Source organism: Podarcis tiliguerta (genome assembly GCF_965153285.1).
Source record: "Podarcis tiliguerta genome assembly, chromosome: 8".
NCBI lineage: Eukaryota > Metazoa > Chordata > Lepidosauria > Squamata > Lacertidae > Podarcis > Podarcis tiliguerta.
The window spans coordinates 52,704,820-52,721,611 of record NC_139541.1 but is presented as its reverse complement, the minus strand read 5'-3'; the positions used below and the strand labels follow the sequence as shown (position 1 = coordinate 52,721,611).

The following is a 16,792-nucleotide window of genomic DNA, read 5'->3' as shown; positions in this document are numbered from 1 at the left end:
CTCTGCCTTCCACATGCCTCCAACGCACACAGAAGAGATAAGTGAGAAAGTTGTCAGGGCCAATGACAAGAAGGCAATGCATGGGCATATTTGTGTTGTGTCTACGGCAGTTGAGCAGCCTTGGGACCAGGGCAAGGAGGAGAAGAGTGGAGAGGGGTGGGGAAATTTTTTTGTCCCCCTGCCAGTAAATATCACCTCTCAGTAGCTCCCATTTGCATTTCAAGAGAAGCCTCAGTTACCACCACTGGAGAGGCTTCCCTCCAAATGCAAATAGCAGCCTGTGAGAGGCAATTTTTACTGGCGGGGGGGGGGGGGCAGGGAGTTAAATTTTCCCACCTCAATCTGCACAGCTGCTCTATAACAACAGGCATGCATAGTAATTGCATACAAGCAATTAACATCACAGCAGCTTCGACCCTGAGTCTGCCTCTCGGCTGCAAATTATCCTGCCCTTCTACTTGTCCATATCATCAAACCAAATTTAAAGGTCCTTGGGTTGATGGCATTATGGGGGCATTGCGGTAGATGAAGAGTACAGGCAGGTTGCTTAAACCAGACAGAATAAAATCAGTCGGACCTGAGCAGCCAGACAGTGCAAAGGACGTGTGGCTCTGTGGCTTGATCAAGCTAGCTTCTAGGGCTGCATGTGTCATTCCTCTCCTCTTGTTCGAACAGCCAGGGCTGCACCAGGTTCACAGACCTTGAAAGAGAGCACTCAGCTGTGCAAGAAGGCTTCCTCCACTTTCTCTGTCTCACCCCCCCCCCCTCGTTTCCTGCCAAGAAGTTGATGGGTGAAGCATCTGTGCACACAGTCTCAGCTACTCCAAATGAACCTGGATAGGTGGGGGTCATGGGGTGCAGATTATCTATATGGGGGGTTTCCAAAAGAAGGGGAAAAAGGATCTCCTGGACTGCATGGTACAATTGGGTTTAATTTCAGACTATAGACTTGGTGGGGGGGGGGTCTTTTGGGGGGGGATCTTAATAGGGTGCTGCTTCAAATGTGTTGAGCCAGCCTTGCTACATTTGAAGACCCTGCTTCTCATTCTGCTCTGCAGGCCCTGGATGTCTGCCTCAAAACTCTGCCCTGAAGGCACCATGGTCTGGGGGAGGGGGGGCAGGCAGGGTGTTGTCAAATATCTGAATACTCCCCTCTGGAAAATACTGTACAGTGGTACCTCAGGTTACATACGCTTCAGGTTACAGACTCCGCTAACCCAGAAATAGTACCTCGGGTTAAGAACTTTGCTTCAGGATGAGAACAGAAATTGTGCTGCGGCGGCACAGCAGCAAGAGGAGGCCCCATTAGCTAAAGTGGTGCTTCAGGTTAAGAACAGTTTCAGGTTAAGAATGGACCTCTGGAATGAACTAAGTACTTAACCCGAGGTACCACTGTATGCACATTAAAAGACTGGATGACACTGAAGCATACCCTGGCCTTGACACACTATGTGTGAGGAAGGGTCACTGTTGGTTTTCTAACATGAGGAAGCAATGAAAGCTGGTTTTCCCCAGCTGCAGTCTTCAGTGTTTACGGTCCTATGAATTCTGGGCAATGTATAGTTACTATGGCATGAATCTGCACAATATATTGTGACAGCAGAAGGGCTTCTTCTGAACCAAGGTAAGACACTTAGGTGCTCGGCATTAATAAAACTGCAGCATTTAAACACTTCCTTTGCAAATGAAGAGGACAGGGAGAGAACCAGACAAGTGGAGGCCACACAACTTGTATCCCAGCAGAGAAGCAATTGTGCCCTTTCTGAACCAAAGGAAAACATTTTTCAGTTTAGTTAGGTGCTAACGATCTGTAAAACAGCAATGCTTAAGTGTCCACAATATCTTTGCAAGGGAGGGAGATGGGGAGCACACCAGAACTTGGCCATGCCCATGACCTTCTAGGTGGCAACACCCCATGACTTTGTAGCCCTACTAGATCCAATAAGCACCAGCTGCCACTGGCTGTACCACACAGTTGTCCATTGCCTGAATGTGTACTTCAGCGCATGGCTCTGGCAAATGAGAAGCAGAGAGCTGGTAGAATCGTACAAGTGTTGAATTAGAAGGCACCCCAAGGGCCGTCGAGTCCAACCCTGGGCAATGCAAGGAATTGTTGCTCCTCATTTGACATGACCCACAAATCCAAGCCTCTTCTAGATGATTGCTCCCAGGCCTTGGGGATGGAAGCTCTTGAGAGAAAGAGGGGAAAGATTATATAGGGAGAATTTCAGCCAAGATCTCCAGTTGCTTGACAAAGGCTCCTGTCGCACTCATTCATAAGAGCATTGCAGCCACTTCTCTGCAACCAGATCAGATGCACGGTCTCTCTCACACACCCGGTTGTTACATTTGCTTGTGGCAGTTGTGGGAGTATGACCCACACAATTGGCCCCCTCCCGAATGGTAAATGTGTTCACGAATCCACACTGCAGCCATGTGGGGAAGTGGCTTCTCAGCAGCCGCAGGTGAGAATGAAGGAAAGCCAGCAGCTCTTGAAAGCAAGTGCATTCATTCCAAACGTTGGCTCTGGAGGACGCCCAGCCAAGGGACCTCGCCCTAGTCAGTCACCCTCTTTGCAGCAGCAGCCACCACACGCTTCCTACACCTGCTCCTTTGGAAGGAGGAAGATGGCTGAGATGGCAAGGGTCAGGGATGGTGAGGGCCAATGATGGCTTCAGCAGCATCCCAAGAGGCAGACATCATGACCATAGATTCAGGCTGCCCAGCAAAAGATGAGGAAGAAAGGGGGATGAGGGCATCAGCAAATCTTTCAGAATGTGGGTTTTCAAGGCAACAGCTCTGTTGTTTCTGAAGGGACCAGGAACAGTGTCATAGGGAATGGGGGTCCAAGGGCTTTTGAAAGGCAGCTCATGCCTCGCTCCCATCCTGTTTCATTTCCTCTAGTGCAAGTGGCTGGTTTGGAGGCTAGATCTGGCTGTTGCCAGCTCGCTGTTTTGGTTTTGTTCGCACTTCCGCATAGATCACCCCAGCATCTGGTTCCACTTCCTTTCTGTTGAAACGAAGGCTGGCATAGGTCAACTCTTTCTGCCGGCTGGTTAAAGGAAGATGCTGTTAAGAGAAAGAGAGAGGACGGGGAACAGAAAGTTTGTTTCATTCTGTCTGTGGTGGTCTTGAAAGCATAAATATCTACATCGGGAGCTTTGGAGCAGGTGAGAGAGGAAATGGATACAGTAAGCAAACTTTTGACAACCTGGTGCCCTCTGGATGTTGTTGGACTGCAACATCTGGAAGGCAAGAGACGTGATCCAACCCTTCCTCAAAGAAATAGAAAGAGACAATGTCACCATCCTGGGGAGGCAGCACCACAACAGGTGTATCGCCGTTTTACTCCCCCTCTAATAGTGAACTCGTGTGATAAGTGCAAACAGAACTAGAATCAAAACCAGGCCACTAAGAAACAAAAGGGGAGGGGAAAGGTATCAATCAGCATGTTTGGGGGAAACCCAAGGTTTGCAGAAATACATTTCGGGGTAATGTATCAACACCCTAATCTAGATCTAGATATTTATTTATTTATTATTGTAAATAATTTTTATTAATTTTCCAATATAAATTTATTTTTGTATAAATTTAAATTTATACAAGAATAAATTTAAATTTATACAAAAATAAATTTATAATTGGATTAAACATCCAATTATCACCAACATCCTCTTTGGACTTCCATCAACATGTCTGATAATTCTCCGTATTATCACTTTCTCCACATTTCTTAATTTAATATTGCACTATATAATTATTTGCCTTATCATATTATTTAAGCAATATTTCTACCATACATTCTTACAAAGCTTCCTGAAAACTTACAAATGTTATCTGCTTATCACAAATATTTTTAATATACTCTGTAAATTTATTCCAGTCCTCAGTGAATCTCTGGTCTAGATATATATTTAAAAGACTTAACACAAATCACAGTCCAGTGATGACTAACCACAGTGGGGGTTTTGGGGTTTTTTAATAATACTTATTTAAACCACCCAGGGTTCCAGAGTTTAGCTATCTCCCAGTTGGGAAGTGATAGGATGGTAGGGAAATGCAAGAGTAAATAAAGATGAGCAAGGATGCAACAGACTTGTCCGGGAGTGGGATGAACCCATTCTATTCCAACCAAACTCTAGAGTGGATAGCAACATGTCGAAAAGATCCTATGATCCCTCTTAGGGATGTTAGGCTGCCCTGCACAAGAAAGTGACGCCTAGTGCTCCCCACTGTGAACAGAAGGCCATTTGGGCAGACAAGATGACACTCAGGGTGGACCAGAGTGGACATCCCAATGCACCAGATACCTCAGAGCAGATGTGGGGAGAAGCCTAGAGTGGCCCCGGCAAAGCCTAGCCCAGCCTGGGAATTTATAGGAGCAGGATATATGTGTTCATTGTGTAACAATAATCCCACTTACCGTTCCTTCTTCTTTGGTTGAAGCACCTTCTGTCTCTGTTGTGCTTTCTGGAATGGAATGATGAAGAGAAATTCGAAAGTGGTTATGTTTGAATAATCATTAAAGAATCCCAAGAGTGAATGAGTCAAGAACACATGTGATTGATGACACATTCCACAGAAATTCCTTGTTAACCATCCTGGGTGGAGATGGGCACTAATTTGCATTTCTGAGACTTCTGGGGGATGGCTGTAGTCAGTGCTTTTTTTCTGGGGGGACGCAGGGGGACGCATACCCCTAAACATTTTGTGAATCTAAGTTTGGGTACTGTCCTTCATCATAAGATCTCAGGGCAGTTCACTCAATGAAGGACTCTATCTGTGGAACATTGTAACTCATGGTCATTTATTTTTTCCTCCTCCCAAGCTATCCCTTTTTTGTGTTGTGTCTTTTAGAATGTAGGTCTAAAGGCTGGGGCAGTCTTATTTCTGATCTTTGTAAGCTGGTCTGGGAGGCTAGTTTTGGCTGAAGAGCAGGTTGGAAATGTTCTAGGTATATAAATGAATAACAAAATACACATACTTCAAATCTTTAAAAGTGGGAGACTCATATAAATAATTTTTACCTCATATAAATAATTTTTACCTCATATAAATAATTTTAAATATTGTTTTCTCTAATATATGCATTTCTATGTACCCTAGCACATGCATTTTAGGGCACGTTACTTGGTTGGGTGACAACATTGCACATTTCAGAGAAGCATGAATTTGGAAGGATGGTTGTATTTCAAATCAGAGATTGTTTCCAAAAATGTGAATTCGGAAAGTTTGCATCAAATCAAATGAACTGAATTGCAGTTCTTTCCTATCACAGTTTGCAACACCTCCCTGGCATGCCCAGGGAAGCATTTGCAAATGCACATTGTGTGAGCTAATCCATTTACCTCCCATATGACCTCTCCAAGGTGCTGTCAGGGGAGAGAGACCCTTACCTTTAGCCCTCTTCTTGTATCTCCATGCTAAGACACTGAGCAGCAACAAGAGGAGGAGGATTCCTACTGCAGCTCCGACTCCAGCTCCAATTCCAGCTCCAATTCCAGCTCCAGGACTTCCACTGTCAGTTTCTAGCTGCTTGTCATGTTCTGGTTGAGAAGGAATAAGAAAAGAAAGACCCCCTTGGTGGTCTGTGGAATGAAGCAGGCAGGCAAGATTCTGCTGCTCCACAGGGCTCCATTTGAGGGTATGGCTGACACCCCAAACTTTTGTTCATGCCCAGGTTCCAATTTCAAGAAAATTAGCATGGAAATAGGACTAATGGGTAGTGGATCACCAAATTGTTTTGAAACCTGGTCATTAAGTTGCTTTGTATTTTATGGCTTTGCTAGCCACTTTGAGACTTGTGGGAAATGATGGAGGTTTTATACCTAGAAAGTGGAAGTGGGAGCAGTGGAGACACATTCACTGTCCTTCAGTCTTTCAAAACATCCATCAGCTCATCAGCGATAACAGAGCTGTGTCCCCAGGAACAGCTATTTATTTGTTATGTATCTAACTGAAAACAGAACTTGCAACCTGCTGAGAAATGTTCTCCGCTCCCCCACAACAGTGGGGACTTTGAACAAGAAAGGGGAGGGCAAAGGATGGAACAATTAGAAGCTCTTAACGTCTGGTTTGGGTCAAAAGTGACCCAGAATTTCTATCTTTCTACAACTGGAAAATTTTCTTTTCATTTTCTTTTATAACCCTGTACATTTCCCACCTATCAGTTCCAAACACCTTTGCATCTCATTCCCTGTAGAAAGGAAATCAGAAAAAAAAAGATTCTGTTTACCAGAGATTGTCACCATGGTCCCATTTCCACGGCCATTACTACCGACAGCACAGCGGTACATTCCAGAGTCATTCCTTTGGACATTGGGCAGAATGAGAGAAGCCGGGCCTGTGGTCGCGCTCAGAGTGCTGCCTGCACCTGTCACCTCCTCCTCATGTCCATCAGTGCCAGTTTTATACCAGGTGACACTGTAGGGGAGGAGTCGCACATTCTTGGCAACTGCAATGCTACAGTTTATAATGAGGGTTTGCCCTTCCATTCCTTGGATGAAAGCAGGTGACTGGATAACTGACAGATTAGCCGCTGTGGAAAGAGCAGAAAAAGCATTTGACAACTTCAGTGTGCAACCTTCAAATTGCCAGAGGAGATAAAGTCTGCATCTGTGAGACTGGGCAAATAACGCCAGATTTTGTGGCTCTGGGTTAAATACGCAGCCATGGAACTTGTGCATGGAACTATTGACTTCTTTGAAGTTTGAGTTCTTGGCTTTTCTCTGGATCGTTGTTAGGCTGAGCACTGAGGGTGCCAAATGGCTTTGGGAGTGGCTGTGAATGTAGCCTTCAGTATGGGCCAGGGAACAGCCCTCCAGTTGTTTAGGACTACAATTTCCATCATCCCCAGCTAGCATGGCTGCATAGCGTTGGAGCTGATGGGAGTACTGTTGCGCAGGCTGGGGTTCCCGAGAGTTGTAGTCCAAAACATAATGGAGGTCAGCAGGTAGACAAATGGAGAATGGACCTGTTGGAGTGCTATTGCTGAAGTCTGAAGCTACATGAGGCAGACAGAGAGAGATTCAGATCTGTTTCATCACAATTGAATGCAAACCACATTTGCACTTCCCCCAAATATATACAAACCCAAATGCAGCTACATGTTGAAATTCACACGTCCCCAAATTTGGCAAAGCACTGCTCTAGCCATATAGTGTCTACAAAAATGTGAACATTAAGGGGGAAGTTGATACAAAGATGCATATATGTGTGAAAATAGCATACAAAAACTCATTAGGATAAATTGGCACTAAAATGCTGATAATTTTGTGGGGACTTAAAAAAAAAAAGTAAACTGGTGTGGAGATGTGGTGAACTGAACTTAAGACTGAAAAAATGAGACACCGAAAGAAACTGAAATTGATGGCTCCTCCTGCCTTTAGCACAGGGCAGAGGATTTGATGGCCTGTGGTGGGCCAAGGAAGATCCAGCCTGTGCCTGATGACTGAGAAGTGTCAGCCTGCCAAACATAGGGTGGAGCTAAAAGCAAACACTCTATGGTCCACATGCTGCATTTAAAGCACATGGGTGTCCACCGCCGCCTCCAGAACCTTGGGAAGTGTAGTTTGTTAAGGGTGCTGGGAATTGTAGTTGTGCAAGGGGTAAACTACAATTTCCATTATTCTTTGGGGGAAGTCATATGCTTTAAATGCATAGTGCGCCTGTGGCCTATATGCTTCCCCCTTAAATCTGGACATTTACCCTGTGATTTTAAATTTTTCCCAGGAGACCATGTGAAAGGGATTGAATGACTGAAAAATTGTGTCAGCTTCTGACACCTCAGGCTGTAAAAGGTTTCCTACCTCTGCATTATGGAGCAGAAACACGGACTTGGGTATTGGAGGGACCTCCAAGGACCTCTGAGAAGCTTCAAATGGAGAGTTACTATCCTCTGGGGTGCATTCCTATAACCTTCTCTGCTCATTGCTTAATAACCAGATAGAAAGTTCCCAGCACTTACTCGTGATGACAACGTGAGATGCAATTCCTGATGATTTTGATTGATTTCTTGGTTCTCTCCCAACGTTACAGGTGTACAACCCTGAATCGCTCACAGTAGCATTTGTGAGGGTGAGAGAAGCAAACCCTGCTCTCAGGTTCTGAGTGATCCTGTACGAGCCTGTCTTGTTAGCCTGCTCAACCGCAAGCCCATCTTTGTCCCAACTGACATGCATGCTGCTGTTCCTGCCGACTGTCCTGAAGCGACACTCGATGGTGACATTCGCCCCTTCCACTTCATGGATGGATCCAGAAGTCTGGTTCACCTCAAAGTCGGTAATTTCTGCAGGAAAGAGATGTCATAATCTGCACCCCTACTGAAAGCATTGGACACTGAAAAGGTAGCTAGAGTGGAAGAAGAGGGATTGATGCATTCAGAAAAAGCACCTTGGACAGTCCTAGGACTGGACTGCTTTGAGGAAGAGATGGATATCTATGTGTGCGTGTGTTTTTTAATTAAAAAAAAAGAAAGATAAAACAACTATGTACAGTCAGAGAATCATCTCTGAATACTCCAAAGAACTTTGCCAAAGTATATATGCTAAAATCATCACAATCTTAACAAACACAACATTATACATAATAACCTCCATTGCTTGGATTATTGCCCACAATTAAAAAGATATATAGTATCAGCAGCAGTCCTAGTCTGCAGAGTTTATATACAAAGGCAGGAGGGGAAAATAAAAATAAAATATGTGCTTCATGAATGCCAAACTGTGCTGTAGACCATAGGCACCGTTCTGCTATATGTATCATTGTTTGTGTGGTCCATAAAGTTGCCTCAGATTGCATAAAAGTTATCATAGTTCCTCTAACCTCTTGCTGTCTTCAATTTCCATGTCAGTTTTTCCAATAATGCTACCTGCCAGATTGCACTATACCGCTGGTCCATGGTCAATAATTGCAATGATTTCCATGCCCTGACAATGGCCGTTCTTGCTGTGGTTAACAGATGAGTTATGAGTTCTTTGTTCCAAATTCATGGCGTAACCTGACAGGTTAAGCAGAGCCTGTCCTGGGGTCATGAGTACCATCTGACCTGTGATCAAAGATATCTCTGTAAAAACATTTCCCCAGAATTTTCAATTTTTGGACATGCTCACCACATGTGTCATTATGTCCTTATAGCAGGACACCCTCTCCAGCATATGGGAGAACTGTTCGGATTTATAAAGGCTAGTCAGCTAGGTGTTAAGAACCAACCATGTATGGATCTTTCTCTGGTTGTTGCTAATATAGATTTAGGTGTCTATGTGTTTGTGTGCTCTGCAACATAAGAGAGGCAATGGGAGAAAAGGGGCCTCTGTATCAGCTCTACTGAAAGCTGGCAACTTTTGACTGCTTTTCTCATGTTAAATAATCACAGTAAACAAGTTTATGGACCACAGTGCAGCACAAAATGATCAAAGCAGTGAGCACAGCAAAAACAGGATAAAGCACAGGCATACGAGCTCTAAGAAAAATAAAATGAATTGATGAGAAATGGTATCAGATGAGTGAAAGTGTGGCAAGGCTGTGGCTCTGACCTTATCCCATACTTTGTGTCAGAAGACTTTTTACTCACATGGCACCCCCTCAAATGTAATGTGTGAAGGACGCTTTCATTTTACACATATCAAAAGAAAAATGGACCCCATTGATCAGTTACTGGAATATTCCCGGTGCTCCCATTAGACTAGAGAGGCGCTGATTTTTATCTAAACTATTGTCTTACTTTGGAAAGCTAATGTGGGTTTTCTGAAAAGTGTTGAGCAGCCTCAAATCCCCACAAACATTCTCCAATCCACAAACTATACAAGAGTTAAAGGACTGAAGCTACCCTGTTAAAACAGATTTTGGAAAGAATTCAAGTATTTACCAATGATGGTCACTTTTGTCCCATTATTGAGAGGTTGCAAATTCTCATCGATGACAACGTTACAAAGATAAGTTCCAGTATCCTTCAAATCCACAGATTTCAAAGTGAAATTACTTGATTTGTCTTTTAGATGTGTAAATATGTGAATTAGGCTTGAGTTAAGCAATTCCACCTTTTCCTTGTCTTTAACTTTATACCATTTAATAGACCATTTGGTGCTGTCTCCACTGAAACTGCACTGCATATTCAGTGTTGATCCTTCCGTCACAGTCACAGTGTCAGGTTTTTGAGTCACTGAAGAATGTGGAGTAGCATTCATAATAGACCCTAAAATGGCAAGGAGAAAAACGGTGTAACAATATGAAAGATTAACCTAAAAGCACAATATCTGTCTTTGATCCACAAACTTCCCAATGCAATTGCATCCTGAAAACTGCATGCATGCAACTGCAATGTGCATGTATGCATTCTGCATATCTGCAAGGAACACAAGTCTGTCTCTCTCCTGAGACATGTTCCCCTCTGCTTTGATCTTCTTGCAAAAGCACATGGTTGGGCTAAATTTAAAATTCAAAATTGCAAACAGTTAAAACAAAATACCATCACAGGAATAGGGCAGTTCCTGAAATACACCTTCCAACTCTATGAGCCTATGAATACTGGAAATGGGCTGCTGAGGGGAACGTCCTTAAAGTAATGGAAAGTGGCAAGATAAGGTTGGAGAGAAATGAGAGTTCCTTACTTTCCACATTAGGTGTCACTAATGGAATCTGTGATTATTCCTTCCCTCCTCATTTGAGCAAGATTTCTATTTTTAAGGGGAGTTTTCTTGCCTTTTATAGCCGCCTTGGCTAGGCTCGTTAGCCACACTGGCATGTTCTTGGACACTAGATACATTTAAGCTCAGCTTCTATAATTCTAGTTTTAAATAACCTCCAACCACCCTGAAGAGACCTGACTTTTCCAACTCCCTCTCAACTCCCTTCTAATGACTTCCTTGAAATTTGTTGAGATTTTTCAGCATTTGCTCTTGTGAAATAAACATGACCTTGCTGAACTTCCTGAGGAACCTGCCACATGCAGAATTGGTTAACATGAAGAGAACTGTGGCCACTGGTCCTGAAAGGTCAAAACGACTTACAACTTTCACAGGATCCTGGACACCACTCAGGATTAGGTACATTTTTGTGTGGTCCCCCCCCCCCCACTGGGGAGATACCACAGAGGGGAGAGTTTGGTTTATTGGATCTGGCTTGTGACAAAGAGCTTGTTACAGGCACACATGACAGGAGTGAAGAAGAATGGACAAAGGGCAGGCTGATCAACTTTCAACAGAAAACAGGGCAGGGGATTAGGTACAAAGTTGTACCTGATTAAGAAGAATGGGCAGAAATAAGAAGAATGGGGTGGGCAGAATGTCCTTGGCCAATCACTGTCTGGTTTGCAGTACAATGGAAATGATTCCCATCCAGTCATTTGCTGAGCATTTAGCTCTATGGATGAACACAGTGTGTGGAGCCAGATATACTGGCCTCGGTCCAGTATATCTGGAGGAGCGTCTCCACCCCCATCGTTCTACCCGGACGCTGAGGTCCAGCACCGAGGGCCTTCTGGCAGTTCCCTCACTGCGAGAAGCCAAGTTACAAGGAACCAGGCAGAGGGCCTTCTCGGTAGTGGCACCCTCCCTGTGGAACGCCCTCCCACCAGATGTCAAAGATAACAACTACCAGACTTTTAGAAGACATCTGAAGGCGCCCTTTTTAGGGAAGCTTTTAATGTTTGATGTATTACGGTATTTTAATATTTTTTTGGAAGCTGCCCAGAGTGGCTGGGGAAGCCCAGCCAGATGGGCGGAGTATAAATAATAAATTAGTATTATTATTATTTTCAAAAAATCTGTTATTACTATGCATATGACTGTCCCCCCCCCCATTTTCTTCTTCTATTATCTATTTATGTAAAATATTTATTAACCCCGCCCCCTCCCCCACCTCCCTTCACTAAAAACTCCAGGTCAGTGAACAACAGTGTCAGAGGCACCAACTTGCGCCAAAGATTCTCCTTCTCCTTCATTTTGTGGGCTTGCTTAATAGCCCAGGCCTGGGCAGCTGGAGATCTGGAAAGCCCTCCCCCAGAGGCTGCACAGGACAATTCCCCCTTCATCGGCTGGTTTCTGCTATGCCAAGAAGGCACTCTTTCCAATTACTTATGGACTCCTCTAGAATCATTCCAAAATGTTGCCCACACATTCTGTGTGGGAAAGGTGTCTCGGAAAAAGAATCTTGCCCATACGCAATAAAAGCTATCTTGCGTACTTTTGTACTGCTGTTTCTACTACTAATATCACAAACGGCAGTACGTTTTTGACCTGCTAGAGCAGCCTTTTCCAACCTTGGGTCCCCAAGGGTTGTTGGACTACAACTCCCATCATCCATAGCTAGCAGGAGAAGCAGTCAGGGATGGTGAGAGCAGTAGTCCAACAACTTCTGGGAACCCAAGGATGGGAAAGGCTGAGGTAGAGACTCTCGTGGCCTACACCTTATCTGTCTACCTACCTGTCTATTTTATTCCATTTCCTCCAAGGACCTCAAGGTGGCATAGCCAGTTCTCCCTCATTTTATCCTCACAAACATGTTAGGCTGACAGGCAGCGACAGACCTAAGGTGAGTCCTGGTGGGCTTCATGACCAAGTGGTGATTAAAACTCTGGTCTCCCAGGTTCTAGCCCGACATTTTAATCACTACACCACCCTGACTCCAATCTATCAAGCTAGCTATCTAAGAAGTCTTGTACCTGGCATTGCCGACAACACAGGAGTCACTGTAGCACCATTTTTTCATGAGTCACCAAGGCAATGTGAATATCCACTCTGCAAGCCAGGTGGCAGAGAATGGGGAGGTGGTCTGAACACAGCCTGTACCCTTTCAGGTTGTAGGGACAGGAATCATATTTCTGCCTCTGGAAAAGTTAGCAGGTCTGAGAGGGAATATTCAGCATCGTTCTCTGCTTCTAGCTTGCTACAGACAGGGATTTACATGAATATATATTTACATGGAGGTAGCATCCACCACTATGGTCCCCCCCCCATTACGATATGAAGAAAGCACAGCCCAGAATTCTACAACCTCAGTCTCCTGCATCTTATTCTGCATAATGTGCCAATAGGCTGTTAGAGGACCCGGGTTTTCTGAAAGCAGGACAAAACATCTCTTGGAAAGAAAACTCACCCACATGCAGGAAAAGCAAAAACAGCAAGCATGGCAGCCACATTTCGCCCTGTTGGAGACTCCTCTTCTTGCAATCTATCTTTCCAAGCGGAGACCCAACTGCTAACTCCACAATGCCAGGAATCCACCATGTGTAGTTGGCCGGTGGTGATTTCCTCTCAGTCAGACCCACCCTGTAGGGAAAGAGAGGCTGCTGGATTGCTGAAAAACCAGGTCTTTTTTTTCCTCTTTCTGCTCCACCACTCCCACCCTCTGAACATAGTTCCTCTTTATTCTCTCTCTCTTTCGCTTTCTCTGTCTCCATTCCATCCATTTCGCAAACTGGTATCTGTTCCCTTTTACATTTGCCATTTGTTCAGCTTCAGGAACAAGGTAACTACACAGAGGAGGCATGTTTAATAATAATAATACCTTTATTGTCAATGTACAACCTGTGTACAACTTCCTTAGGGAAGTTTTTAATGTTTGATGTTTGATCGTGTTTTTAATATTCTGTTGGGAGCCTTCCAGAGTGGCTGGGGAAACCAAGCCAGATGGGCAGAGTATAAATACTTTGTTGTTGTTGTTACTGGGTTGATATTTTTCAGGGACACTCCCTGAAATAACCTCATGGTGGAGGAGATGGGGGCATTATCTTCCATACTTCGTAGTTTCATGCAGATTTTTGCTGATGCTTTTGAAAATCAAACCAGATGTGCACCGTTGCCTCAGGTTTGATTGACACAAAACAATCTATTTGCAGCCCTCCAACAGATCTTTGGGGGGACGCGAGTGGCACTGTGGGTAAAAGCCTCAGTGCCTAGGGCTTGCCGATCGAAAGGTCGGCGGTTCGAATCCCCGCGGTGGGGTGCGCTCCCGCTGTTTGGTCCCAGCGCCTGCCAACCTAGCAGTTCGAAAGCACCCCTGGGTGCAAGTAGATAAATAGGGACCGCTTACTAGCGGGAAGGTAAACGGCGTTTCCGTGTGCGGCTCTGGCTCGCCAGAGCAGCCATGTCACGCTGGCCACGTGACCCGGAAGTGTCTTCGGACAGCGCTGGCCCCCGGCCTCTTGAGTGAGATGGGCGCACAACCCTAGAGTCTGTCAAGACTGGCCCGTACGGGCAGGGGTACCTTTACCTTTAACAGATCTTTGATTGGCCACAGTGAGAACAGGATACTGGAGTCGATTTGCTCCCTTTGGCCTGATCCAGCAGAGATGCTCTTATGTTCTTACAAGTCTGAGGAAAGTCAATGAGAAGATTAGGGGAAAGAGGGAGGAAGATGACTCTCCAAAAGCAAGAGGCAATAAAAGTTGACTGTTCCTGTCAGCACTAATAAAGCAGACAAGAAATCAAGGGCTCATCCAGATTTCCTTTTGTGTCACATTCCTAGGCACAGATCTGCATTTTAAAGCTCTGTGTCTGAGCTAAAAAGTTGTAACATCACTTGGGAATTCAAAAAATATTTTTATTAAATCAATATAATTTATTATTGCTTGTTAAATAAAATTTGTGTAAAATTGCATAGAAATAATTAAAAATGATTGCCAAGTACTTGCAGTTATATTATATATTAACATTCTACACACACACACACACACACACAAACAGTGCTATCTATCTATCATCTATCTATCATCTATCTATCTATCTCTATCATCTATCTATCTATCTATCTATCTATCTATCTATCTATCATCTATCATCTAATACTTTAGATTACCTGACACTTTTAGAAGGCAAAATTTAAATTCTTCGGTTTTCTGAGAGTAATTTATTTGCTTCTTAATTAAAAAAAAGACTTACCAAGGTAAATGTTTTCCAAATACAAAAAATAATAGCAGATTTGAATTCCTCACTCCCAAAAACATATTCTTAAGACTCCTCATTGAAGAAATTTGCAAAAATTAAGTTTCATCCTCTAAAATGACACACCCTAGTGGATGAGCGCTAAAGGAAGTCAAGTCGGATACACAAGTAAGCAGAGATAAGAAAAAAATTCAGCTCAAATTAGACACAGGAGTTGAAGTCCTCTCTACATATTCTTATATCCTCTTTTTTGATGTCGCATTTGTGACAAAGCATAAGTGGCTACAGTTATATTGTTTCAAGCACTGTTTAAATGTTTCTGTAAGTAGTGGTGGGGAAAACATAAAAAGCAGGGGAAATGGAAAGGAGGATCTGGAAAGAGCAGGGAGTGGTTCTTTGTCTCCCTTCATGTCCAGGGGAGGCTTTTCTCTCAGTCTCCAAAATTGTTTCAACTATGATATTAAGTTTTACAGCACAGAGAGCAGCACAGATACATCCGCCACTCTGCAAAGCAAATATGTAGAGAAAAGCTCATGTCTAAACCAAGTTCCCTTATATCTTAGTATAAAGGTAAAGGGACCCCTGACCATTAGGTCCAGTCGTGACCGACTCTGGGGTTGCGGCGCTCATCTCACTTTACTGGCCGAGGGAGCCGGTGTACAGCTTCCAGGTCATGTGGCCAGCATGAATAAGCCGCTTCTGGCGAACCAGAGCAGCACAAGGAAACGCCGTTTACCTTCCTGCCAGAGTGGTACCTATTTATCTACTTGCACTTTGACGTGCTTTCGCACTGCTAGGTTGACAGGAGCAGGGACCGAGCAACAGGAGCTCACCCCGTCGCAGGGATTTGAACCGCCGACCTTCTGATCAGCAAGTCCTAGGCTCTGTGGTTTAACCCACAGCGCCACCCACGTCCCTCTGTATCTTACTATAGGACTCCTTTAAATAAATTTCCCTTGCATACTGAGGAAATGGGTGGAGTGTAGGTTGTGCTGGAGACCCCACAGGATTCTCAGATTCAAATCTGCCATAAATGGTGGTGGTTCCATGAGTTCCTGGGGAAACCCAGCCAGGTGATGATGATGGTGGTGGTGATATCTCTTCTGGGGTTCTCTCACCAAAGAGTACTTGCCCCAAACTAGGAGCTTGGCATCCAGGTATTTTCCTTTTTATATCTATTTTTATTCCTGCACCAACAGGAAGTTCTCCTTAGAAGGGAACTGAATTGCAATTCTCCCCCATCCCTGTTCACAATGCCCTCTCACTTGGCATACCTAGAGAAGTGTTTGCCAATCCATATTGAGTGAACTAATCCATTTACCTGCCACATGAACTCTCCAAAGTACTTGGCTTTGTTTTGTTAAGGGAGAGAGAGTTTTACCTTGGGCTATCTCAGGGGTCTGCAACCCGCGGCTCCGGAGCCGCATGTGGCTCTTTTACACCTTTGCTGTGGCTCCGGGGTGGATACTAGCGAGGGGAGGAGGCGCATTGTGCACCCCGACACTCCCCACTGTGGCGGGCGCTGTACTGGCTGTGACGTCACATGGGGGCAGTGCGTGCGTTAGTCACACACCGTCCCGACGTCACCTTCCCGCCCGCCTGCCCGCCCGCCTGCTCGCTACATTGTAAGGGGCATGTACGCTGGTCACTGCATTGAAAGGGGGCATGTACGCTGGTCACTGTTTTGAAGGGGAGTGAAGAACACACACACACAAAATGGTAACTTGTTAATTTAACGTTTATTTCTATGAGGAGGAGTAATTCTGAGGGGTCAAACAAAGAAATAATAAAAAAGTGACAAAAAGGTTATTTTTATAATGACGAGTTTTGCGGCTCCCAGTTGTTGTTTTCTTCAGAAACGGGTCCAAGTGGCTCTTTTTGTCTTAAAGGTTGCAGACCCCTGGGCTATCTTC

General features: G+C 44.5%; 1 protein-coding gene across 6 annotated transcripts; it reads right to left on the bottom strand.

Annotated features, from left to right (window-relative positions):
• Positions 1-1,643: 1,643 nt before the first annotated feature.
• Positions 1,644-14,951, bottom strand: LOC310683204 (contactin-3-like). Of its 6 annotated transcripts, none has more exons than XR_014514315.1 (8): positions 13,093-13,389; positions 9,866-10,192; positions 7,967-8,287; positions 6,236-6,538; positions 5,397-5,588; positions 4,424-4,470; positions 2,296-3,069; positions 1,644-2,261 (listed from the first exon to the last, which is right to left on the bottom strand). XR_014514315.1 is itself a non-coding variant. In XM_083452915.1 (8 exons), exons 1-8 carry the CDS (start codon positions 14,939-14,941, stop codon positions 2,926-2,928), a joined length of 1,572 nt encoding a protein of 523 aa, XP_083309041.1. In that variant the 5' UTR covers positions 14,942-14,951; the 3' UTR covers positions 1,644-2,925. The 6 variants fall into 6 exon arrangements, 5 of the variants coding, with proteins under 5 accessions (XP_083309041.1, XP_083309042.1, XP_083309039.1 ...); XM_083452915.1 differs by adding an exon at positions 14,877-14,951 and having other exon boundaries at positions 1,644-3,069; positions 13,093-13,265; XM_083452916.1 differs by adding an exon at positions 14,877-14,951 and having other exon boundaries at positions 1,644-3,069; positions 5,397-5,546; positions 13,093-13,265.
• Positions 14,952-16,792: the final 1,841 nt, after the last annotated feature.

Excerpts from the sequence above, each read along its gene's own strand:
- LOC310683204 (XM_083452915.1), bottom strand. The coding sequence starts at position 14,941 with ATGTTTTTGGGAGTGAGGAATTCAAATCTGCTATTATTTTTTGTATTT. Across the intron at positions 10,193-13,092 it reads TTTGCTTTTCCTGCATGTGG|GGTCTATTATGAATGCTACT; the intron begins GTGAGTTTTCTT and ends TTGCCATTTTAG. Across the intron at positions 4,471-5,396 it reads ATACAAGAAGAGGGCTAAAG|AAAGCACAACAGAGACAGAA; the intron begins GTAAGGGTCTCT and ends ATTCCATTCCAG.